Source organism: Calliphora vicina, chromosome 2 (genome assembly GCF_958450345.1).
Source record: "Calliphora vicina chromosome 2, idCalVici1.1, whole genome shotgun sequence".
In the NCBI taxonomy this organism is placed as follows: Eukaryota; Metazoa; Arthropoda; class Insecta; order Diptera; family Calliphoridae; genus Calliphora; species Calliphora vicina.
This window is the reverse complement of record NC_088781.1, coordinates 133,670,260-133,697,835: the sequence shown is the minus strand read 5'-3', so window position 1 is coordinate 133,697,835 and position 27,576 is coordinate 133,670,260. Positions and strand designations below refer to the sequence as shown.

General features: G+C 30.7%; 1 protein-coding gene across 1 annotated transcript in view; it reads right to left on the bottom strand.

The window, feature by feature from the left end:
* Ca-Ma2d (Ca[2+] channel Muscle-specific alpha2/delta subunit) overlaps positions 1-27,576 on the bottom strand; it is a 34,805-nt gene that overhangs the window by 4,598 nt on the left and 2,631 nt on the right. Inside the window, exons 2-12 of the mRNA XM_065501902.1 lie at positions 8,809-8,890; positions 8,373-8,739; positions 7,781-8,295; positions 7,366-7,725; positions 7,133-7,303; positions 6,988-7,065; positions 6,399-6,924; positions 1,978-2,483; positions 1,673-1,915; positions 1,514-1,607; positions 1,031-1,452 (exon numbers count right to left, since the gene is read on the bottom strand). Coding sequence (XP_065357974.1) covers positions 1,031-1,452; positions 1,514-1,607; positions 1,673-1,915; positions 1,978-2,483; positions 6,399-6,924; positions 6,988-7,065; positions 7,133-7,303; positions 7,366-7,725; positions 7,781-8,295; positions 8,373-8,739; positions 8,809-8,890 — 3,364 coding nt within the window. The remainder of the gene's footprint in view (positions 1-1,030; positions 1,453-1,513; positions 1,608-1,672; positions 1,916-1,977; positions 2,484-6,398; positions 6,925-6,987; positions 7,066-7,132; positions 7,304-7,365; positions 7,726-7,780; positions 8,296-8,372; positions 8,740-8,808; positions 8,891-27,576) is intronic.

Sequence of the window (27,576 nt, the reverse complement as noted above, 5' to 3'; positions counted from 1 at the left end):
ATTGAGAGGTATTATTGTTAATTATGAATTTTTGGGTTATTTTGATTCATAATGTAAACATTTATTTTGTTTCAATTCCATTTCCATAGGAACATTTTTAAAAACCTTTAAAATTTACATGAATTTTATTAGGAATTGATACTTATTAAAGTAATTTACGAGTTTCGGTGATATTTTACATCAAAGTGTAAAATTTTATTTTGTTTCAATTCCATTTCCATAGGAACGCTTGAAAAAATATTTAAAATTTACATGGATTCCATTAGAAATTGAGAGGTATTAATGTTAATTATGAAATATTGGGTTATTTTGCTTCATAATGTAAAAATTTATTTTGTTTCAATTCCATTTTTATAGGAACGTTTTTAAAAACATTTAAAATTTACTTGAATTTTATTAGGAAATGATACATATTAATGTAAATTACGATTTTCGTTGATATTTTGCTTCAAAATATAAAAATTTATTTTGTTTCAATTCCATTTCCATAGAAACGCTTGAAAAAATATTTAAAATTTACATGGATTTCATTAGAAATTGAGATGTATTAATGTTAATTATGAATTTTTGGGTTATTTTACTTCACAATGTAAAAATTTATTTTGTTTCAATTCCATTTTTATAGGAACGTTTTTAAAAACATTTACAATTTACATGAATTTTATTAGGAAATGATACCTATTAATTACGGGTTTCGGTGATTTTTTGCTTCAAAATGTAAAAATTTATTTTGTTTCAATTCCATTTTTATAGGAACGTTAAACAAATTTTTGAATTTAGTTATATTTTTAACTATAATTTGGCATTCAATTAGAGCTTCGTTTTAAATTTCTTAACAAAACCAAAAAATTTTCTGTTTCATTTCCATTTCCATAGGAACGTTTAATTAAACATGTTAAATTGTACGAGCTTTTAGCATATTTGTATTAACAGAAGACTTCTTATCTCGATTTCAATAACACTGTTATCATTTCTAGAGTAATGTTTCCAAACAATTTTATTTTTTGTAATTGAGTTTCCTCCAACTTACCTCCGGATGTTCCGTAAAACACTCCTCAATACGTCTCCGTTCATAGAAACTCATATTGAGTTTATAGCACGGAAATTCTTTCGGATAGGTTAGTCTTTGTGGTTCGGTGGTTTTTTTCGTACCCTTCGACGGCATCAACACATTAATGACCACCAACAGCAAATTTGTACGCGGTATTTTCTTTATATAGAACGGACGTACATTGGGCATTTTGATGGCTTCGGTAATGCCCTCCACAGAATTTGGCTGGAGATTGTACAGAGTAGTGACCTTATCGCAGGGTTCATAAACTGGAGGTGGTTCGGGTTCATTGAAAACCATTTCGTCCTCATCTTCCTCTTGGGTTTTGGGTTGTATGGGCTGTACGCCACCAAAACCACCAGCATCATAATCATCCTCAATATCATCGTTATATTCAAGGACTGTAAATGGAAATATTCCATAATGTTAAATGTTAAAATATAGGTAAAACCATATACTTACAGGGGGCGCCATCCACCCACCATTTAATGCGTGAGTATTGCCAAAATAAGGAAGACACCAGCCATTTCCAAGCAAAAGTCAAAACTTTCCAGGGCTGTAATATTAGAAAAAACACAGAGAATTATAAATCTATTTATTATGTTTTCATAAAACACTTACATGCATTAACATACTGCCATCACTTTGCTTGGCATCTTCATCCACACATAAGGACTGATAATCATAGACTTCAATACTTTGATAGTATTCCAATTGTACCATGGCCTCCATAACATCTCCTTGATATTCACCAAAAAATTTACCCGTATGATTGACATTTCTAGCCAATATTATATAGGCATTATTGTCTATAACATAACATTCGAATTCATCACTATTGCAGGTTTTAATGCAGCCATTGCACTAATAAAATACATCCAATTTAATTTGTATCAAATTTGAAAATAATTGCAATAAAAACTTACATTATCCGTTGAGGTTATATTGAAAAATCTATCCAACATTTGGGCATGAGAAAACTGAAAACCCACCACACAAGCTGGCGCCTCTTTACCACCATCTCTGGGGAATATGGCATGTGAAGCGGTAACTTTCAATTCACTATCCTCGGCGGGATCATTGTGATGTTTGACGGAATAAACAAAACTATCGGTACGCTCTTCATGATGTGCCAATATGGCACTTCTGTACCAGGTTTCATCAATCGCCTTGGTATGATAATCACCAAATTCACGATCATTCTCAACTTCCACCTCGCCATAAATGAATTGCCAACGTGTCAGGCCACTCATGGTGGCCACAAAACGTAAAGTGGCACCAAAACTTTCAATTAGAGCCTTCTCTTCCTCGTTCTCAAATTTCCACACACCATAACTGGAATTGGTGACCTTGGCATCGAAGATCAGCAAATGCACCAGTTCTTTGTTGCAATAGTAGGCATTATCTGATAAAGACTTGCGGCCACAGTTCACTAAAAAATAGGTAAAATGTTAGTTGAATTTATTTAAAATAAAAGTTCAAAAAAACTTTTGTTTCGTTTCCATTTTCATAGGAACGTTTAACAAAATTTCAAATTTGTTCAGATTTTATTACGAAATATATTACATAATTACGGGTTTTCTAACTACATTTTCACAAAATTTATTATTTTTTTTTGTTTTCCATAAAAAATTTGAAAATTTATGATGTTTCAATTCCATTTCCATAGGAATATTTACAAAAAACTTTTATTTTCTAAATATTTGAATTCATATTTGTTTAAGCTATCAATTTTTATGTTCAATTTTTTAAAAAATGAAAACAAAATTTTGTTTCAATTCCATTTTCATAGGAACGTGTAGAAAAATTTTAAAATTATAAGAAATTTATTATTAGTTTCATGGTAGTTACAAGTTTCTGATTTAATTTCCACAGAAATTTTAAAAATTCGTTATGTTTCATTTCCATTTTCAATAGGAACGTTTAAGAAAATTTTTTTTTTCTTAAAATTTTGTTAAAAAATTTGTGTTAATAACAAATATCAGTGTCAATTTACAATTTAAGTAAGAAAAAAAATTAGTTTCAATTCCATTTTCATAGGAACGTCTGACAAAATTTTAAAAATTTTAGGAAAATTGTTTCATTTTTCTTTAAAGTGAAGAAAATAATTTGTTTCAATTCCATTTTCATAGGAATGTTTGAAAATAATTTAAATTTTTGAGATTTTTTTTACAAATTCAAATTATTTACATGTATCTGATTTAATTTCCAGTGAAATTTTAAAAATTCGTTATGTTTCATTTCCATTTTCTATAGGAACGTTTAAGAAAATATTTTTTTTTTGTAAAATTTCTTTACAAATTTTTATTAATAACAAATTTCCTTGTTAATTTACAATTTTAGTGAAAAAAATATTTAGTTTCAATTCCATTTTCATAGAAACGTCTGACAAAATTTTAAAAATTTTAGGAAATTTATAGCAAATTCATATTAACCACTGGTTCTTGATTAAATTTTCAAATTTCATTTTCCTTTAAAGTGAAGAACATTTTTTGTTTCAATTCCATTTTCATAGGAATGTTTTAAAAAAACTAAAATTTTTTGGAATTTTTTTACAAATTCAAATTATTTACAAGTTTCTGATTTCATTTCCAATGAAATTTTATAAATTTGTTATGTTTCATTTCCATATTCTATAGGAACGTTTAAGAAAATCTGTTTTTTTTGTAAAATTTTGTTACAAATTTGTGTTAATAATAAATTTCTGTGCTAATTTAAAATTTAAGTGAAAAAACATTTTGTTTCAATTCCATTTTCATAGGAACCTCTGACAAAATTTAAAAATTTTAAGAAATTTGTTGCAAATTCATATTAACAACTGGTTCTTGATTAAATTTTCAATTTAATTTTCCTTTAAAGTGAGGAAAATATTTGGTTTCAATTCCATTTTCATAGGAATGTCTGACAAAATTTAAAATTTATTGCAAATTCATAATAACAACTGGTTCTTGATTAAATTTTCAATTTCGTTTTCTTTTAAAGTGAAGAAAATATTTTGTTTCAATTCCATTTTCATAGGAATGTTTGAAAAAAATTAAAATTTTTAGGATTTTTTTTACAAATTCAAATTATTTACAAGTTTCTGATTTAATTTCCAGTGAAATTTTAAAAATTCGTTATGTTTCATTTCCATTTCCTGTAGGAACGTTTAAGAAAATCTATTTTTTTGTAAAATTTTGTTACAAATTTGTGTTAATAGCAAATTTCCGTGTTAATTTACAATTTTAGTGAATAAAAATTTTTGTTTCAATTCCATATTCATAGGAACGTTTAGCAAAATTTTAAATTTTTTGGAAATTTGTTGGAAATTCATATTAACAACTAGTTTTTGATTATATTTTCAATTTCATTTTCCTTTAAAGTGAAGAAAATATTTTGTTTCAATTCCATTTTCATAGGAACGTCTGACAAAATTTTAAAAATTTTAGAAATTTTGTCGCAAATTCATATTAACAACTGGTTCTTGATTAAATTTTCAATTTCGTTTTCTTTTAAAGTGATGAAAATGTTTTGTTTCAATTCCATTTTCATAGGAATGTTGGAATAAAATTTTAATTTTTGGGAATTTTTTTACAAATTCAAATTATTTACAAGTCTCTGATTTCATTTCCAATGAAATTTTATAATTTTGTTATGTTTCATTTCCATTTTCTATAGGAACGTTTAAGAAAATCTATTTTTTTTTGTAAAATTTTGTTACAAATTTGTGTTAATAGCAAATTTCCTTGTTAATTCACAAATTAAGTGAAATAAAATTTTGTTTCAATTCCATTTTCATAGGAACGTCAGACAAAATTTAAAAATTTTAAAATTTTTTTTGCAAATTCATATTAACATCTGGTTTTTGATTAAATTTTCAATTTCGTTTTCCTTTAAAGTGAGGAAAATATTTGGTTTCAATTCCATTTTCATAGGAACGTCTGACAAAATTTAAAAATTTTAAGAAATTTATTGCAAATTCATAGTAACAACTGGTTCTTCATTAAATTTTCAATTTCATTTCCTTTAAAAGTGAAGAAAATATTTTGTTTCAATTCCATTTTCATAGGAACGTCTGACAAAATTCAAAAATTTTAAGAAATTTGTTGCAAATTCATATTAACAACTGGTTCTTGATTAAATTTTCAATTTCGCATTCTTTTAAAGTGATGAAAATATTGTTTCAATTCCATTTTCATAGGAATGTTGGAAAAAATTTTAATTTTTTATTTTTTAATTTTTTTTTTATAAATTAAAATTATTTACAAGTTTCTGATTTCATTTCCAATGAAATTTTATAATTTTGTTATGTTCCATTTCCATTTTCTATAGGAACGTTTAAGAAAATCAATTTTTTTTGTAAAATTTTGTTACAAATTTTTGTTAATAGCAAATTTCCTTGTTAATTTACAATTTAAGTGAAATAAAATTTTGTTTCAATTCCATTTTCAAAGGAACGTCTGACAAAATATTAAACATTTTAGGAAAATTCTTCCAAATTCATATTAACAACTGGTTCTTGATTAAATTTTCAATTTCATTTTTCTTTAAAGTGAAGAAAATAATTTGTTTCAATTCCATTTTCATAGGAATGTTTGAAAATAATTTAAATTTTTGAGATTTTTTTTACAAATTAAAATTATTTACAAGTTTCTGATTTCATTTCCAATGAAATTTTATAATTTTGTTATGTTCCATTTCCATTTTCTATAGGAACGTTTAAGAAAATCTGTTTTTTTTTGTAAAATTTCGTAACAAATTTGTGTTAATAGCAAATTTCCTTTTTAATTTACAATTTAAGTGAAATAAAATTTTGTGTCAATTCCATTTTCATAGGAACGTCTGACAAAATTTAAAAATTTTAAGAAATTTGTTGCAAATTCATATTAACAACTGGTTCTTGATTAAATTTTCAATTTCATTTTCCTTTAAAGTGAACAAAATATTTTGTTTCAATTCCATTTTCATAGGAATGTTGGAATAAAATTTAAATTTTTGGGAATTTGTTGCAAATTCATAATAACACCTGGTTCTTGATTAAATTTTCAATTACGTTTTCTTTTAAAGTGAAGAAAATATTTTGTTTCAATTCCATTTACATAGAATGTTTGAAAAAATTTTTAATTTTTTGAAATTTTTTTACAAATTCAAATTATTTTCATTTATCTGATTTAATTCATATGTTCCAATGAAATTTTCTTGTGAATGTTAGCAAATATTTCGAATTTTTGAGAAGTTTGTTAGAAATTTTCAATATTTTCTTTAAAAAATTTAATTTGCAACTTAATTTAAATAGAGATCAAAGGATTTGTAATGTTTCAATTACATTTTGTTGAAATATTTTATAAATTCGTGTTTTCCTACTTACAATCATCATCATCTCTATCCAGTTCATCTTCCTCATACTGTTCCGACCATTTCCAATCCTTAAGCACCATTTTGCTTAAGAAATGTTTTAGCTCAGCCTCTGGCGTCTTGAATTCATGACCCTCCAAATAATGATATTTACAATACACCCAATCGGGATGTACTTTCCAATTTTCACCCACAAAAAAGTCCGAAATATTAACTTTCATATGGATATTCTTTAAGACCTCCTCGCCCACCTTAATCCAGGTCTTGCCATACTCACTGGGCAAGACAATGCCCAATGAAAACGGTGTATTGGGCAAAGGAGCAAAGAAATAATCCTGTTTTTCCTCCGAAACTCGACGCATTTTATCATAGTGTAATTTCACACTAATATCTTTAAATTCACCGGATTCATGATTAACCATGCTGCCTCTTAATTGTAAAATTGAATCTCCCGGGTTACGTGGTGAGTTGTCTTCGAATAGCTGCTCGACTTCGGTGAAATCAATGCTGTTGTAGTTGGGATTCATGACACCATTGGGCTGTTTAGGGGTTTAAGCAATTAATTTTAATGATTTTTGTGTATTTGAGATTCGAAAACTTACCCCTATAGGTCTTAGATCGGGATGCAATAGTACGTAGCCATTATTGGAAACCACAAAGGAATAGCCATTAACACCGAGCTGTTGTAAAGGAAATATTTTGTTAAGAAATGTTTGAGAAATTAAACGCCATTAAACGTTGAAATACCTTATAAGGCAATGTAAGTTTGTCTATCTCTTCTACAGGCACATCAGTGCCCGCCACGCCTAATAACCGGGCGTGGGCGGTAGTGTTGGCTTTTCGATATGAACGATCAAAGGCCGGCACACCCACCGCTATCATAAGTCGAGCATCTGTGGCATTACCCTCGGGTTTATACTATAAAATAATTCATATAGAGACTAACTTCTTTGTTATTTTGATTATTATTCACTACAAACCGTTTTATCCGTAAAGGAGTGAGTCCAGGTGGGCGGATGCTCCACATCCTGTAAAACCAGCGGCGTTGCTATTACATCTACATATTTTAATGCCTCTTCCTGCACCTCGTCCAGTGTTTGTACATGCGAATAGTAGCCCCGATTTAGACAGGCCATCCATTGTATCTCTCTAACTTTGGTCACCTCTTTACCCAGCAGATACGTAAATATTCGTACTTTCATGCTCATGGTGCCGTTCTCACCATCTCCCCAATTGTATTTTTCGAAAATCTCTGTATTATTACCGGCCACACCATCGGTAATCACCATGATGGCCTGATTACAAGTCGAGGTTTCATTGCAGCGTCTCTCTATGTAGTACTGAAAAGAAGAAAAGATAATTTTTTTTCCGAGCATTCCCTTCAACTTTACTCACCTTCTTTAGCAATTCAAACGCCTTCGTATAAGCAATTGACAAATTAGCATAACCATGTGGCTTCATCTTACTAATGGCATCATTGAAAACATTAATATTTTCGGGTGTGGCCTGCACCAGGGCATCCTTAAAGCACTTTATAATATCATGGGTTTCGGATGAATAATTGAAAATGGTGAAGAAATCATTATTGGAAAATGTATCCAAGATACTGCGTATAGTAAATTTGGCAACATGAAAACGGAAGCCAGTCATTGAACCGGAATTATCTAATAGAATTACAATATCCTTGGAGCAGGTGGCGGTTTCAATATACCACGAACGTTTGCGGCAATCATAGGTATCGGCATTGCCATCCGGTTCGTGTTCCTCCCATTGGGAGGCGGGGAAATGGCGTAAAATGCCCGTATCAGAGCCAAAGTACTGCCATGACAAGGCGGGATCGGATTGATAGTTTTGTTTGAATACCTCATCCAATTCTTCGGTCCACATAATGGCCTTTAGGACTCTAGGGTCTTGTTTTCAACAAAGGAAATTGCATACAATTATTATTGTGAATAGTTTGATATTATTGTGAATAGCTTTTACTTACGTTTATCATACACATTGGAGGGTACATGGACGGAGCTGTACTCTGTATTCACAGAGATATTATAAAAATGTGTATCGGGATTTAGTGTCATATTCAAATACATATAACTATTATTCTGTAAATGTTCCATTAACTCTTCAGCCGATTTACCCTCAAACGTTGAGAATTTACTGGAATAATATTGAAATTCTGTTTCGGCATAGGTTGTATTATATTCGAAATTTTCGAAAACATCTTCGGCTTTCGATTGTATACATTTGACGGCATCCATTTTGCGGGCCAACATTTTGCCCACATTGGCTGTAATCGATTTAATAAGTTCGGTGCCATTTTTCAACTCTACTCGGGCATTGTATTCTTTATATTTCTGTAAAATTAAATAAATATAAGTAAATTTATTTGGGAAGAAATTTCTAGAGGTCAGTGAAAAGCTTACCGCTTTAATTTCTTGTGATTTGGTCATACGTTGAGCGAGTTCCCACAGCTCATCACCAAATTGGGCGGCCCACTTGCCAACACTAAAAAAAGCAAGAGATAATTATTAGAGAATCATAGTTGCAGTTAATTTTCATAGAAATTGAGGTTTATGGTGAATGTGTTTCATCGGTTTCAATTTGGGAGAGATGGTTTGTGCGGTTCAGAAGTGGTGATTTTGACAAGGAAGACAAAGATCGTCGAGGTCAGCCAAAACAGTTTGAAGACCAAGAAATGAAGGCATTACTCCATGAAAATTGTTGTCAAACTCAACAAGAGCTTGCAAAATGATTGGGAGCTACCGAAGCAGCAATTTCAAAACGTTTGCGAGCAGCAGGATTCATCCAAAAGAAGGGAAATTTGGTACCATACACAGAAAATACAGATTTGTGATAGCAACCGAATTCGTTGCCAACCGAATGATTCGGTTGCACACATCGAATTTTTCAGTTTTATCAACAGAAAGTCAGTTTATAAAGAAGAATTTCGGTTGAAGCAACCAAACTTTTGTTAACCTTTCCAAAATTCTGTAGCAACAACTGTAAAATTCGTTCACTAAGGTAGAATCATTCGATTGGCAACAAATTCGGTTGCTATCACGAATCTGTTTTCTCTGTGTACGAATTCAAACCGAGAGATCTTGAAAGACCATTTTGAATATCCGAAATGATGTGTGAACGCGCATAAAAGAAAATAATTTTTACACCGAATCATTACAGACGATTGAAAATGAAACCATTACCATAACCTGAAGCGTAAGAGATCGTATGTGAAGCGCGATTAACCAGGCGAATCGACACCAAAGTCAAATATCCAAGGCTCGAAGATAATGTGTCTGTATTTGATGGGACCAAAAGGGTCCTATCTATTATGAGCTGCTGAAATCTACCCAGACCATCACAGGGAATCTGTATCGAAGGCAACATTCTGGGGCTGAAAAACGCCCAAAATGCGGCCTGACATGAAACCGTAATATTCCATTATGGCAATGCTCGGCCACATTATGCAATAGCTGTTAAAAACTATTTAGGAAGAAGTGGTTGGAAAGTTTTGCCCCACCCGCCTTATAGTCCAGACCTTGCCCCGTCCTACTACTATTTGTTTCGATCGATGAAAAACGCTCTCTCTGGAATACACTTCACTTTGGAACAGAGTATCCGAAATTGGCTTGGCCTCAAAGGATGAGCAGTTCTTTCAATTCCATCGCATTTTTCAGAGTTTTCAGAGTAACAAATTTATTTTATCCACCATCGAAAAAGATGAAAAAGATTAATTTTGTCATTCCGTTTGTAACATCGAAATATTGGTTGTAGAATCAAAAATCCTGGGTCCTCATAAGATTCTAAGACGATCTAGCTATGTCCTTACGTCACTATCTGTGGATGGTGGAGGTTTGTTTGGTATTGAAAATATGCAATATCGATCCATGATTTCACCTAGTCACCATACAAATTTGCCCACGGAATACTCACGCCTATCGTGAAAAACATGTGAAATGTATGTTCCCATTCAATATCAATTTCCCTCGAAAGGAAAATTGCTATTGTGATATTTCCCTAAACGTTTAATTCACAATAGTTAGCAGCTGTTTATTGTTTACAAAATTTCATCTAAAAATTTCACAACATGCGGAATTTTTTCACGTGAACAAAGTTTATGAACGAAAAATAGGGAAATGGAACATATTTCATGTGAAATATTCACCCCTATCGGCAAAACATGTGAAATTTATGTTCCCATGAAATGTCCATTTCCCTCGAAGGGAAAATTGCTATCGTGATATTCACCCCTATCGGCTATAACATGTGAAATTTTGTTCCCATGAAATATTCATTTCCCTCGAAGGGAAAATTGCTATCGGGAATATCATGATGAACTTTACATTCACAATAGTTGATTTTGTTCGTAACAGCTGCTTATTGTTTACAAAATTCCATCTAAAAATTTCACAACCAGGGGAATTTTTTTCACGTGAACAAAGTTGATGAACGAAAAAAGGAAAAGGGAAAATATTTCATGTGAAATGTTGATTCGCGATAGGGGTGATTCTCATGAACTTTTCATTCACAATAGTTGATTTTGTTCGTAACAGCTGTTTACAAAATTCCATCTAAAAATTTCCGATATTGGGGAATTTTTTCACGTGAACAAAGTTGATGAACGAAAAATGGGAAAAGGGAACATATTTCATGTGAAATATTGATTCGCGATAGGGGTGACTGTTTGAGCAGTCACAAATGTGTTAATTATGAGCCAATTCTGATAAAATTTTGCACAGATTAGTTCTAAGTTCCTTTCTCCTACTCTATTTATTTTATTTTTAAACGACCTTGTACGTTAAACTTTTGCAGATGACAGCAACATTTGCCATTCATATTCATTCAGTTACAGACCAAGCCTGTCGGAGATTGGGGAAATGAGGCAAAACATGAATGATACGCTTAACCAAGATCTTGTGACAATCTCTGAATTGGGATGTGCGAATAGAGTCGATTTTATTGCAAGCAAGACTCATGTTGCGCCATCTGTTTTTATGGGTGGTGTAAATATTAAGGAATCAGAAGCTCTTCATGTTCTAGGCATGAGTATTCAGTGCGATGTCCTGTCCGCTGGAAGAAAGAAGCATTCAATTGCCTTGGTTTAGGAAATACTTCATTCCATCTGATCTCCTTACTATTTACAACAATTATATCCGACCCAAATGGAGTATAACTCTTATGTGTGGGCCGGTGCTTCGAAGTCTATTTTGGAGTTACTCTACCGGCGAAGGTGCTTTTCGGTGACAGTATCCAGCTCTATTGACTCACTGGAAAATCCTCGAATGTGTTTTGTGTTTCACTATTCTAACGATACAACAATGGAACTTTTTCCCGAAACCCCTAGTTTTTTACGCAACAAAAGTTCTTCGATAAGGGCTCATCAATTCAATTTCACTGTTCTAACGATACTACAATGGTATGTGCTCTACTGAAATTAGGGAACTTGTTCCCGAAACCCCTAGTTTTTTACGCAACACACGTTCTTCGGCAAGGGCTCATCAATTGGTTGCCGATTGGACAGTGTGGATCGCATTAGAAAAATATTTTATTGTCACATGGTGGTTCTGAATTAATTTCTTGTTAAAAAGTCAAACTAAATTTTTGTTTCAATTCCGAATTCTTAGGAATATTAAAAAAATGTCTTGGAATTTTCTTGCAAATTTATGTTTCAATTCCAGTTTCATAGGAACATTTAAACTAATTTTTAAATTTTATTCATTTTGTGTTAAATCTGTAATAATTACGAGCTTCTGCCTTCGTTTTCTATGAAAGGATAAAACTAAATTTTTGTTTCAATTCCAGTTTTATAGGAACATTTAAAAAAAATTATAATTTTTGGATTTGTGATATAAATTTGTGTAAATGGCATGATTATATCTTCATTTTCATTAAAACTTTTTGTTTCAATTCCAGTTTCTTAGGAACATTTAATCACCCTTATCGTGATTGGCGTAAACGTCATACGCCTACGACAGTTTCGTACTAGATTAAAGAAACAGTTTGCATTTTATCTTTAATCTAGTACGAAACATTCGTAGGCGTAAGACGTTTACGCCAATCACGAAAGGGTGAATAATTTTCAGAATATTGATACAAATTTGGTTAAATTTGCTTGATTCTATCTTTGAAAGTAAAACAAAGTCTTCATTTTCTATTAAACTCAAGTAAAACATTTTGTTTAATACTTTTTAGAATATTAATATAAATTTGTGTAAATTGCTTGATTTTATCTTTTAAAATGTAACAAAGTCTTAATTTTCTATTAAACTACAATAAAACATTTTGTTTCAATTCCATTTTGATAGCAACATTTATCAAAATATACTAAATGTATGTTTCATTTTCATTAAAAGTTTAAAAAAACGTTTTGTTTCAATTCCAGTTTCAATAGGAACATTTAACAAAGTTTTTAATTTGTTGGAATTTTGTTGTAAATTTTTGTTAATTTTTGTATCTATCATTATTTTTATATGAAACTTCTAAAAATATTTTGTTTCAATTCCATTTTTCATAGGAATATTAAAAAAAATTAAATTTTTTTTTGTTATTTTTATGTTATTATGTTGCAAATTTGTATTAATTGCAATATTCTGTCTTTATTTTTTCAAAAAGTTAAAAAAACATTTTGTTTCAATTGCAGTTTCATAGGAACATTTTAACAAATTTAAAATTCTTTGATATTTTGTAGCAAATTTGTATTAATTGCTGGATTCTGTTTCATTTTCTATAAAATTTCCAAAAAAAAATTTGTTTCAATTCCATTTTTACAAAATTTTTTTGTTTCAATTCCAGTCTCATAGGAACATTTTACAAAGTTTTTAATTTTTTGGAATTTTGTTGTAAATTTGTGTTAACCACTAGTAAATGTCATTATTTTTATATGAAACTTCTAAAAATATTTTGTTTCAATTCCATTTTTCATATTTTATAAAATTTTAAAATTTTTTTTTTTTTAATTTTTATTTTTATGTTATTATATTGCAAATTTGTATTAATTGCAATATTCTGTCTATATTTTTTCAAAAGGTTTAAAAAATATTTTGTTTCATTTCCGGTTTCATAGGAACATTTGAAGAAATTTAAAATTTTTTGACATTTCATAACAAATTTGTGATAATTGCTGGATTCTGTCTCATTTTTTATAAAATTAAAAAAAAAAATTGTGCTTCAAATCCATTTCTATAAGAACACTTAAACAAATTTTTAATTATATTGAATTTTATTACAAATTTGTATTAAACGTTAAAGTAATGTGTTTCAATTCCATTTTTAATAGGAATATTTAAAAAAAAACAAATATTTGTTTTTTATTGTTATTTTTATGTTATTATGTTGCAAATTTGTCTTAATTGCAATATTCTGAATTTATTTTTTCAAAAAGTTTAAAAAATATTTTGTTTCATTTCCAATTTCATAGGAACGTTTTAATAGATTTAAAATTCTTTGACATTTTATAGCATATTTGTATTAATTGCTGGATTCTGTTATATTTTCTATAAAATTTCCAAAAAAAAAATTTGTTTCAATTCCATTTTCATAGGAACATTTAAAAAATTTTTCATTTATATTGAAGTTTATTACAAATTTGTACTAAATGTGAGTTGCTGTCTTCATTTTCTATATAAGTTTTAAAAAGTATTTTGTTTCAATTCCATTTTTCATAGGAATATTTTTTTTTTAATTTATTTTTATGTTATTATGTTTCAAATTTGTATTAATTTCAATATTCTGTCTTAATTTTTTCAAAAAGTTTAAAAATATTTTGTTTCATTTCCAATTTCATAGGAACGTTTTACAAATTTAAAATTATTTGACATTTTATAACAAATTTGTATTAATTGCTGGATTCTGTTACATTTTCCAAAAAAAATTTTGTTTCATTTCCATTTTCATAGGAACATTTAAAAAAATTTTCATTTTATTGAAGTTTATTACAAATTTGTATTAAATGTGAGTTACAAACTTTATTTTCTATACAAGTTTTAATAAGAATTTTGTTTCAATTCCATTTTTACACTAAATCTTATTGTGAATAATTTATAAAAGTTTTATTTCACATTATTTCCCTTACTAATTTCCTTTTAATTGAATTAACTTAATTTAATTCAGTTTAAAGTTGACACTTTAAACGCCAACATATATTTTTAATTTGAATTAATCCTGCTCCCAAACATTGTTAGTTGTAGTTGTTGAAATCTTTCAAAATTTTTTTTAATTCAATTAATCTACATAATCATCAACTTCAAGTGATGATGTGTGCTTTCGTCATCATTGTCATCATCAAACACGTAACTGCGTCATGTTTCAAACAAATATTAAAAAAAAGCCAACTTAAAATAAATTCTAATTCTAAATTTAGATGACAACAAAATGCCAGTGAAATGCGTGTCATTAACACCAAAAACAAATATTGTTGTACAACACACAAAAACATTTCATTTACACCTACACAAAAACAAACTGTGAAACAACACTGACAAAAACACTAAAATACAAAAACAAAACCAGACGAGCCCTCTTTCAAATGTTTTCATTTCATTTCAGTTTATTTTCTTTTACTTGCAATTTCTCTCTTCTTTTGTATATGTTTTAATTTTCTTGTGTCAAAAAACAACTGACATTTAGCAACAAGTGGTAGTACATAAGTAATTAAGAAAATAGTAAAGCATAAAGCAGACAATTAGAGAAAGAGCACAACAAAAGAAAATGTCACAATTTTGTTTATATTCTCCACTTAGTGATATTTCACCGTTTTTATTTTCCTGGGTTTTCTTCATTTTGTTTTGCTTTGATGTTTTAGCTCTCTTGGCCTGCTTTCATTTTATTCTCTTTGCTTTTTCTTTTGTGTTAGTTTTCATTTTGGGGTCTTCACGTTTTATTTAAATATACATATGTATATTTTCTTTGCTATATTCTTTTTATTTTAATGGGTATTTTGACGAGGCAAATTTTAAAAGTTATTTGCTATTCTAAGAGAATTGCTTTTTTAACTTAATTGGTTTCTAATACAGTTTTATAGTAAATAGACTTAATGATATTATGGGGTTAATATTTTGTAGCACTAGCCATAATTAAGTCAAATTTCAAATTATTTACAATAAATTATTTTGATATATATCTAAGATGATATCCAGTCATCTACTATTCTACTTACGTGTTACCTTTTTCATCGAGACACTCCTTAAAATGTATGGGAAAAAAGTTCTAAGTCAAGTTCCACCATTTATCACAAATTACCACAAAAACAGATGTGTGATAACTGCAAAGAAGTTGGAAATCTTCAAACTTTGTACAAAATCTAAGATGGAATTCAAGGTTTAAAATATGGTTATTTCTGAAGTTTAACTACATTCCACTATTGAATCAATTCTACTCACAAGAACTATTCACAACGGATAATTTTAATGTTTCTATAATAGAGCTGCGTTAAGATGGTGTAAAAACAAAGCAAATCGGCTTGGTTTTCTGTTTGAGAATTTTTTATAAAGAATTTTGGTATTGAAAATCAGCCCACAAATATCAATAAGCAAAAACCCTTAACTACCACGATTTTTTAATCAAAATGTTTGCACAAAACTTAACTTTTTGAAAATCCCAGAACTAGAAAATCTATCAGAAATACTGAATTGTCTGTGTTGAAATCTTCCTAATCGGACGTGTATTTAAAAAACTTGGCATCCAAATTGTTACCTCTAATAAAGTCTAAACTTGTTACAATAAAATAATCACCCCTATTGCGAATCAATATTTCTCATGAAATATGTTCACTTTTCCCATTTTTCGTTCAACAACCTGAACAAATTCCCCATTTTTAGAAGGAATTTTTTGAACAATAAACAGCTGTTACGAACAAACATCCACTATTGTGAATGAAAAGTTCATGGGAATATCACGATAGCAATTTTCCCTTCGAGGGAAATGGATATTTCGTTAATAAAATAAAAATTCACCCCTATCGGGAATCAAATATGTTCCCTTTTCACATTTTTCACTTTGTGCTCGTGGAAAAATTCCCTAACATGGGAAATTTCTAGATGGAATGTTGTTTTTTTTTTGAATTCTCAAAATTGATGGCAAGGGTACGTAACCAAAACGCACACGATTTAAGTAAGTCCCTAGTCGACCTATATCTTCATATAGGAAGCTGGAACGCTTAAAAGACTTCACGATATGAGTTTTAATTGGTACTCCACCAGTAACGAAGAGTTTTAATGGTCTCCACCAGGGTTTATCAAATTAAAAGACACGCGGTTGGTGCAAACGACGTAAAACAGGAACCTTATACGAAGCCTTACATCACACACGTGTAGTGTTTATAAACCGGTTAACCGGTTAACCGAAAAACCGGGTTTTCTTCGAAATCTCGGTTTTTTGCGAACCGGTTAATTTAAAATGTTGATTTTCGGTTAACCGGTTTATCCGGTTTTTATCACTCGGTTAACCGGTTTTTAAAATTTAGGTTTAAAACTAAGAAATCTCATGGTTTTGTGCATTTTTTATATTTATTGTACAAACATTATTGGTCTGATTTGAAATCTAAACTGCTGATTTACAATATAAACCTATTTAGATTGATATTTTTAAGAATTACAATGATTCTAAATAGTAGAGGACGATGAGTTTACTTAAAAACTTTTTCAGAATAAATTGCACATAATGAAACTATTGAATGAAATTAAATTCCGCAGAATTCTAGAAGTTAAGCAAAATCTTAATAATGATTCATTATAAACTTAGTGATGATTTTACCAAACGTCAAGTTTAATTTGATGTGCATACCTTCTTTCAATCAATTTGACTTCATTAGTGTGTTTTGTTCTTAAAATTTTATTTTATTATTCATTTCGTTAGCTTAGTGTACAAAGTCCTTTTCAGAAATAACAACGTTCCAAAATCCATAATTTGAAATATTTTTGAAATCTGATAATGGAGCTTTATTAATTATTTGGTGTGATTTATAATGACAAATAATCACAGCTAAGAAGAAATGCGTTTACATCTTATAGGTCCTTTTTTGGGACTTGCTACATTTTCTGTTCCATATCAGAAAAATTTAATGAATAAACCAATAATTAAAACAAGTATATTATATATTTAGTAACATATTTATACTCAATTCCATTTGACTGAGATAATAATTGTGAAATTTTTACAAAATAAAATGGACTTAGCACCTTTGTATATTTATAGTTATTTAATATTAACCATTCCTGACTAATAAAAACTAAAAATTTTAAAGCTGTATACACTTTATTGGACATTTTATGTTTTCTACATATATATGACGGTTAACCGGTTTAACCGGTTTTTTCGATGTCGGTTAACCGAAAAACCGGTTTTCTAAAAAAGCCCAATTTTCGGTTAACCGACAAACCGGTTTTTTAAAAAGTCGGTTTTTTATAAACACTACACACGTGCCAGAGTGAGAGGCAAAATTGTCGAAGGCAAAAAACTAAAACAGGCCTGATTGCACTTAAAAAATAATTGCAATGACGCGCGAGTTGTTAATCAACCCAGACCTACTTTACGACTGGAAGGAATTTTGTAAACAATAAACAGCTGTTACGAACAAAATGAACTATTGTGAATGAAAACTTCATGGGAATATCATGGTAGCAATTTTCCCTTCGAGGGAAATGGATATTTCGTTAATAAAATAATAATTCACCCCTATCGGGAATCAAATATGTTCCCTTTTCACATTTTTCACTTTGTTCTCGTGAAAAAATTCCCCAACATGGGAAAATTGTAGATGGAATTTTGTAAACAATAAACAGCTGTTATGAACAACATCAACTATTGTGAATGAAAAGTTCATGGGAATATAACGATAGCTATTTTCCCTTCGAGGGAAATGGATATATAGTAGTCGGACGGGGCTTATAAAGCGGGTAAAGGCAAAACTTCCCAACCACTTCTTTCTAAATAGTTTTCACGATGGAATATTACGGTTTCATGTCTGGCCTTTTTCTGGGCGTTTTTCGGCCAATGTTCGCTTCAAACGAATCAGTTGCGTTCGGTACTGGTTCTCTGTGAAGGTCTGTTAAGATTTCAGCAGCTCACAATAGATATAACCCTTTTGCTTCTACCAAATAGAGAGCAATACCATAGCGCCATTGATATTTGGCTTTGGTGTCAATTCGGCTGTTTGTCCGGGCTTTACATACGATCTCTTACGCTTCGGATTATCGTAATGGATCCATTTTTCATCGCAAGTAATTATTCGGTGCAAAAATGATTTAATTTTATAGCGATCAAGCTGCATTTCGGACATGTAAAACCATCTGTCAAGGGCAATCGGTTTCAATTCGTATTGTACCCTATTTCCCAGCTTTTGGATGAATCCTGCTTCTCGTTTTGAAATTGCTGCTTGAGTAGCTCCCAATGATTTTGCAAGCTCTTGTTGAGTTTGATAACAATCTTCATGGATAAATGCCTCCAACTCATGGTCTTCAAATTTGGCTGGCCTGGGTGATCTTTGTCTTCCGTGTCAAAATCACCACTTCTGAACAGAAAAAACCATATTTCGCACGTTTTATGGAACACATTCACCTTAAATTTTGGTGATGAATCTTTTATTCAAATTAAAGAAGTAAAGCAAAACGTTCCGCATATTCAATAACTAAGTAAGAATAAATGACAGATATGTAGAAATGTTGGCCCAAGGGGTACTTAATGGAACATTTTTAGTATGCGAACCATTAAGCCAGTTCCAAAAATGAAACTTATTTTATTTAAATTCCAATATTCACCCCTATTGGCAATAATATGACAAATTTATGTTCCCATGAAATATCCATTTCCCCCAATGGGAAAATTGCTATCGTGATATTTCTATGAACTTTTCATTCACAATAGTTGATTTTGATCGTAACAGCTGTTTATTGTTTACGAAATTCCATCTAAAAATTTCACAACATGGGGTATTTTTTCATGTGAACAAAGTTGATTAACGAAAAATGGGAAAAGGGAACATATTTCATTTGAAATATTGATTCGCGATAGGGGTGATTATTTCAGATATCCCTCTATTATTTCACGTGAGCAATTTTTTTTTTCAGATCCCAAGATTATTTCAGATATCCTTCTATTATAGTTTTAGCAAGCATTTAGAAAATTTAGAGTAGTTTCATTCTGAAAGAAAATTTTTTGTTTTCGTTTTTCTGAATAAGCTAAATACGGAATAGAATTCTATGTCAGGTACATTTGTTTTGAAATTTTTCATGAAAATAATATATTGAAGAAACGTCGCACAGTGGTATTAATTACACATACAGGAGATTCTGTATGTGTAATTTTTTTAAATCGGAACACAAACGAAGAAAAAGGATCATTTTAAAAATTGAAAATACCCGAGGTGTCCTACTTTGGGAACCCCTGGTCCCGCTTCTGGTGGGTCATGAGGTCCAAATTCAAAATTTAAACTCGACTACACATCCTCCTTGCGCATGTGAAATTTCATTCGAATTGGCGTAAGGGCTTAAAAGTTACAGATTTATTTCCCTCTTTTTTTATTCTCATACCACTGTGCGTTTCTACAATTTTGTTATCCCTTCCAAAAAATAAGATTTCTCGAAGTCTTCCAAAATAGGTAATTTGATGTAATTGAGATGATTTCCTCGTTGGTTTGACAACAAGAAATAGTCACTCGGTGCTAAATTCGGAGAATAGGGCGGATGAGGGAGCATTTCTTAGTCTAATTTATGGCTTTCGGAAAGCTTTTTCATATCTAATCATTCAAAATTGAAACCACTGAGTCATGTGAGATGCCTATTTCTTCCACAATCTCTCGCACTTTCAATTTCCGATCAGCCAATAACATATCGTGAATTTTTCCAATTGTTTCGGATGCAGAAGCCTCAACTTTGGTTCAGAACGTTCGTAATCTTCCGTAATTGTACGGCCACAACGAAATTCAGTAAAACGCTTTTTTAGCATTGAAATTAATGTTGAACAGTTCCCAATAATGCTTAATGAGGTCACGAAATTCACTTCTTTCCATTTTTTCCTCAAGTCACTCGGTAGTCTGGCTGTCAAACACAAACTAAATGAAGCAGCTTGTTCAAATTTTGACAGAAGTCAACTGACAGATGCCTGATGACAGGACCAGTATTGGCCTTTTAGTTAAGAGGCGGGAAATTCATATGTTTAATAAGTTGGAAGCGAAAATTCTTTGTTATAGTACGAAGAAATTGGTTCCAATTTAAGAAAAGCTACAAAAGATGTTACTCCAGCTATAAAGATTTCAAAAATATTTGGAAATCATTCGATATTTGAATGCCTCTGAATAGTTTCAGAAATCGTTATCTGTAAAAGCTCTTTTCAAACATTCCTCGTTTCTATTAAATTCTATGTTTTACAATACTTTTTTTTGTTTTTATAAAAACTTTTTTAATTCAAAATTTGTTTAAAAAATGTCTCTTGTTTTACACATGAATGCAAAAACTCATGTTTAACGTCTGTCTGCCTGCCTGTCACTGTCACACACTATGGATGAGTGCTTGTTCACAACATTCATGTTGTTGTTATTCAGTTTTCCTTCCCTCTCTTTGTTTTTGTTGTTTCTGAATTTTCTTGTGATGGGGTGTTTTTTGCTTAGTTTTTTTGTTTTTTTGTTGTTTTTAAGGTGCAGTGTTGTATTGTTTTGTGGGTGGCTGCTGCTGAAGGACTAACAAAACTACTGTGAATAAGAGAGAGGAGTGTGGGTGATTGTTTTGTTTAATTTCAAGTGGGGCAACAAGTGTATTCTCTTTATAAAGTTGTTTTTGATGTTTTTTTTTCTTTATGATTTATTTATTGATTATTGGGTGTATTTCCATTTTGTGTATTAAAATTTGTTGTGCTTGAAATAATTTAATTAAGAAAATTAAATTTTGTTTAACAAGCATAAAAACTTCAAAAGGGTTTATAGATTTTAAGGGAGAAAAATTGGTTTTAAAAATTGTGATATATTTAAGAGATAGCAGGGTTTTTAACTAACCTGACCTTTAAATATTAAGTTTTGAAACTTTAGTTGTGAAATAGTAAGAGGGAAGGAATTAAGATATTAGCAAATTGCTGGTGATGTTATTGAATTAAGGCACAGGAAAAATTACAGCTGGTCAAAGTTGAACATCTCCTAAGAAACGTCACAGCAGGTCAAAGTTAATCATCTCCAAAGAGAACATTTTATCATACTCATATGATCATGAATTAAAATTGCAGTATTTACAATAGATTTCGTATCTTTTGAACGCGGTTCTTGCTTTTAATAACTTATACATATGTCATTTTGAAGGGTACATCGCTGTCATTTATTTTCACTTAGTTATTGAACCTTTTTTTAGCTTCGAAAATGTCGAATTTTGTTCCAACAGAGCGTCAATGCGGGAAGTTTTGCATTACTTCTTCAATTTAAAAAAAAGTGTCGCTGAAACACACCGATTGCTCACCAAAGCTTATGGTGAATTTGTTCCATCGGTTGCAACATGCGAAAGATGGTTTGAGCTATTTAGATTTTGACACGGAAGACAAAGATAGCCCATGCCAGCCAAAAAAGTTTGTAGATCAAGAATTGGAGGCATTACTCCATGAAGATGGTTGGCAAACTCAACAAGAGCTTGCAAAATCATTGGCAGCTACTCAAGCAGCAATTTCAAAACGTTTCCGAGCAGCAGGATTCATCCAAAATTAGGGAAATTGGGTATCATCCGAATTGAAGCTGAGAGACCTTGAAATACGATTCTGTATGTCTGAAATACAGCTTGAACGCTATAAAAGAAAATAATTTTTGCCCCGAAACATTACTGGCGATGAAAAATGGATCTATTACGATAACCCGAACCATAAGAGATCGTACGTGAAGCCCTGCAAAACATCCGAATCGACACCAAAGCTAAATATCCATGGCGCTCTGTATTTGGTGGGAGCAAAAGGGTTCTATATATTCGCCCCTATCGGCAATAACATGTGAAATTTATGTTCCCATGAAATATCCATTTCTCTCTAAGGGAAAATTGCTATCATGAACTTTTCATTCACAATAGTTCGTAACAGATGTTTATTGTTTACAAAATTCCATCTAAAAACAACATGGGGAATTATTTCACTTGAACATAGTTGATAAAAGAAAAATGGGGAAAGGGAACATATTTCATGTTAAATATTTATTCGCGATAGGGAGATTATGAGTTGGTGGAACCTGTACCGAACACAACTGATTCGCTTGAAGCGAGCACTGGCCTAAAAACGACTAGATTATCGGCCAGACATGAAACCGTAATATTCCATCATGACAACACTCGGCCACATGTGGCAATATCTGTTAAAAACTAGTTAGAAAGAGAAGGTTAGGAAGTTTGGCCTCACCCGCCTTACAGTCCAGACCTTGTCCCGTCCGACTACTAAGTATTTGTTTCGATCGATGCTGAGCGCTCTCAGGGATACGCTTCACTTCAGAACAGAGTATCCGAAATTGGCTTGATTGGTTCTTGTCCACATAAGATGAGCAGTTCTTTTGTCTCGAAATTCATATGTTGTCAGATAGATGGGAAAATATCGTAGCTTACAATGTCCAATAATACTTTGCATAAATTAATATTGTACAAATGTTTCAAAATAAAAACTAAAAATTTTAAAAATTCTTAAGTCATGCACCGAATAGCTAGCTCATAGTTCTTTCTTTATTAGGTCCAATAGTTCTGTAGTTAGCTCCTATTTAGTGAATAATAGTGAATTTATAGTTGTGAATGAATGAAAACTATAGTTTAGGTTCCGTAATCATATAGTAGAAGACAACCAACTTCTTACTAACGAACTTATTCTCTGCGACATGACTAGAATGTTTAGTTTAGATTCCTTCATAAAGAGTGAGTCAAAAAAAACATTAGCTTTTAAAAATATGTCAGATATTCTCCCCTATCGGCAATAAAATATGAAATACCGAGTAAATACCAATATTTTAATGTTTAATGAATTTGTATAATATTTGAATAAATCTACATATTTTTGAAAATTTTTATATTGAATGTTTTAAGTTTTGTTTAACTTAATACAAGTATACGTTTTTTCTGGCTCACTCTTTATATCCCCAATAAACTTTGTGAGAACAGAAATGAGTTGAAGTTCAATTATGTATAAAACTCCATAACTCTTGAAAAAATAGTCCATTTTAATTGAAATAATGTTGTAACAAAGGGCTTCTTTCTTTAAATATTTAAAAGTTAAATTTGTTAAATATTTTCCTGCATTCTTCAACAACTATTATTTTGTTTTCTTTATTTGCTTTAATATCGTATTTATGTTCTTGTATCGCTTGTATTTAATAAATATTTTTCTTCCTCAAAGCCTTTAAATATCTATGGCTACTTGTCGTTAAGATTCAAAGGAATTGTAAACATCCTTTCGGCTGTTTGAAAACAGTTTGACCCCCACAAACTCAAGATAATAACTAGAGAAATATTTAAATCAAACATATTTGTTTTCCTTTGAAATTAAGAAAAAAAAAACTTCTGCCATAAACATTTAAATTTACAAGTTGTTTTATTTATTTATGTTCTCTAATAACATACCAAAACTTATTAAACTATAGAGGGGTTATTAAACCCCTTTCCCTTCTAAAAATTGCACATGGTTTTGTTCAATATTACAATAATTTCATTTGAATTCATCTGGCACTCTCACTCGCACAAACCAATGGTAGAGAATTACTAAGAAAAACAGACACATTCGAAAAGAAATCATTTAAAAAAAAAAACAGATAAAATGAAAAAGATCTTGTGTCTAGGCAAAAAGAAATAAGTGAGGTCAGTTTAGCGATTAAGCGAAATACAGCAAAGCAAAAACTAATAAAATTCGAATCATAATCAATTTCAAAATTTTTAAATTTTATAAATTTTTTGTATTTTATACATTTTTGCCACTATTGTGAATGTTTTGTTTACCTAGTCTTATAAAGTTGCCACCATGTTAAGACACCAAAACTGTTTTACACTTTTCCAATCACAATAGTGATCAAAAGTTTAAAGCAAGATTTTCTACCGTTACTCCTAATAAACCGTTAAATTCCATAACATTGTCTATAAACTTGAAATTTCTTAACGATTTCAGATTAATTACACTAAGCTATTGTTTAAAAAAAAACTACTGTATTTATCTGTTGACCACACTGCCACTTACACTCAACCTTAATGGTTTTTTGTTCTATTCACTCTCGTTTGTAATGTGAATCAAGAAGAAAATACCAACAGCAACATTCATTTGAAAAATATGTACATTAGGGTGGGTCGATTTTTATAAATTTTCCCCAAGAAACCATAGGTCTAAAATCAAATTCTATCTTGCGAATTTCGACTTTTATCCAAAAAAAAAAACTATTAAAAAAAATATATATACTGAAATATCATTCAATAAAAGTCGAAATGCGCAAGATAGGATTTCATTTTAGACCTATGGATTCTTGAGGAAACTTTCTTAGAATTTTCCGTAGATTGCGTTTCTGCTATTCGATTTTTTACTTTTTTATCGTCCATACAATTCGACCCGGCCTAATGTACATGAATATACATATTTGTTTTAATTTGTATTATTTTTTCATTTTTCATTTTGTTAAAACAAAAAGTACAAAACATGTGTGTATAAAACAGGTAATGCAATTTTAGGAATGGTCAAAATGCACTTAATTATACCCTATTAGTAAGGAAAACATATTTAAATATTGTATAGGAAGCGAGCTAAACTAAATATTTCAGTCATGTCAGTCGTGAGATTAAGTTTGTTAGTAAGGGAGGGGGAAATATACATGGATTATTGGTGATCTGGTTCTTTTCTAGTAAATGATTACGGAAATCACCCAATAGAGTTTTCATTAATTCACAACTATAAATTCACTATTGTGAATGTGTTTTCTTGCTATGTTTTATAAGGTTGCCATATTATTAGGAGTAAAAGTGTTGCATCAGAAGGAATAATAACCACAAATATGAAGAGTGTGTCAGAAAAAACGTATATTTGTATTAAGCTAAATAAAACTTAAACCGTTCAATATAAAGATTTTCAAAAATACGTAAATTTATTAAAATTTTGTAGAAATTCATTAAACATTATAAATTTATTCAAAGTATTGGCCATTGTTAGTTATGACTAGGGTTTTTATCCCGGGAATTCCCGGTACAAATTTCCCGGGAATTTTAACAATTTTTCACGGGATTCCCGGGATTTTTAGTCGGGAATCCCGGGAATTAAAAATTGACGAAAATACATAGAAAACAAGTTAGAACTCTATTTTTTTCTCCAAAAAACAGTGAAAAGTTTATTACAGTTTTTTGCTTATATGGGGTTTTTCGTATGAAAATTTAAAAAGTGAATTCATTATTTATAGAATTTATTTCTTATTGAATCATTCTAATTTCTTTAAATTTCTTTTTCAAATCCATAATAAAATAGCTTCAAAAATTTATTAATTGATTAAATTTTTCTTCAATTGAAATCTAGTACAAAAAGGCTTAAGACAATTTTTTCAATTAATTTTGTAAATGATTTGATTTAACAAAAATTTAATCATTCAAAGTTTGAATAAATTCTGTTATTAATTAACATTAAAATTAATTAAATATTAGGAATGGATTTATGGAATGAAAGTTCGACATTCTTTAATTGCGGATTAAGATTTTAGTGAATTAAGCTCAAATTTTATTAATTAATTCGAAGCTCTGATATTTAATAATTATAACACTAAGTTTTTATATGAAATTTTACTATAATATTCCTAATTTACAGTATCATTATATATTCCGGGAATAGCCGGGTACCCGGGAATGTGGAAAATAATTTCCCGATTCCCGGGAATCAAAAAAGGTCGGGAAATTAAAAACCCTAGTTATGACCTCTTTCCATCTTTCTGACAACATATGGATTCCGAGCCAAAAGAACTGCTTATCTTATGAGGTCATGAACAAATCAAGCCAATTACGGATACTCTGTTCTGAAGGGAAGCGTATCCCAGAGAGCGTTTGCGGGTTAGGCAAAACTTCGGAAACACATCATTCTAAACAATTTTTAACAAGTATTGCAACCCGTGGCCGAGCGTTGTCATGATGGAATATTGCGGTTTCACGTCTGGCCGGCATCCTGTTTTAAAACCAATCTGGACATATGGAATCCAATTGTGGGGAACGGACATTAATTCCAGTATTGAGCTTATACAGAGGACCCAATCTAAAATTCTTAGGACAATGACGGGTGCACCATGGTACATAAGAAATGAGAACATCCATAGAGACCTACAAGTACCGTTAGTTAAAGATGAGTTCAAGAATTTCGCTGATAAATACATCATGAAATTACGGAACCACCCGAACCCACTTGCAAGACTTCTCACACAGACCCAAACACGATCAAGGCTTCGTAGAGCCGATCTACCATCCCGCTAAGATGTGGCCCATATGTTCATCAATGCTGTTGTCAGAGAGTGTTTAGTTTTAATTTTAGTTATTAGATTTTAATACTTATTGTCAGGCCTAAGTAAAGCAGATTCGATAAATAAATAATATTCTGGCGTTTTTCGGCCATTGCTCGCTTCAAACGAATCAGTTGCGTTCGGTACATGTTCCCTGTGATGGTCTGGTCAGATTTCAGCAGATCATAATAGATTGGACCCTTTTGGTCTCACCAAATACAGAGCATTACCTTAGCCCCATGGATATTTGTCTTTGGTGTCGATTCGGCTGGTTGGTTGGTGAAGCGTATTCCAAAGAGAGCGTTCTGCATTGATCGAAACAAATAGTAGTCGGACGGGACAAGATCTGAACTACAAGGCAGGTGAAGCAAAACTTCCTAAACACAGGTTCCCTGTAATGGTATGGTCAGATTTCTGCAGCTTATAATAGGTAGGACCCTTTTGGTAACACCAAATAAAGAGCATTACCTTAGCGGAATGGATATTTGGCTTTGGTGTCGATTCGGTTGTTTGGCCGGGATTCACGTACGATCTCTTACGCTTCGGGTTATCGTAATGCATCCATTTTTTATAGCAGGTAATGATTTGGTGCAAAAATGATTTTCTTTTATAGCGTTTATGGATTATTTCGGAAATGCAAAATAGTCTCTCGGCTTCAATTCGTATGGTTACAAATTTCCCTGCTTTTGGATGAATCTTGCTGCTCGCAAAAGTTTGGAAATTGATGCTTGAGTAGCTCCCAATGGTTTCGCAAGCT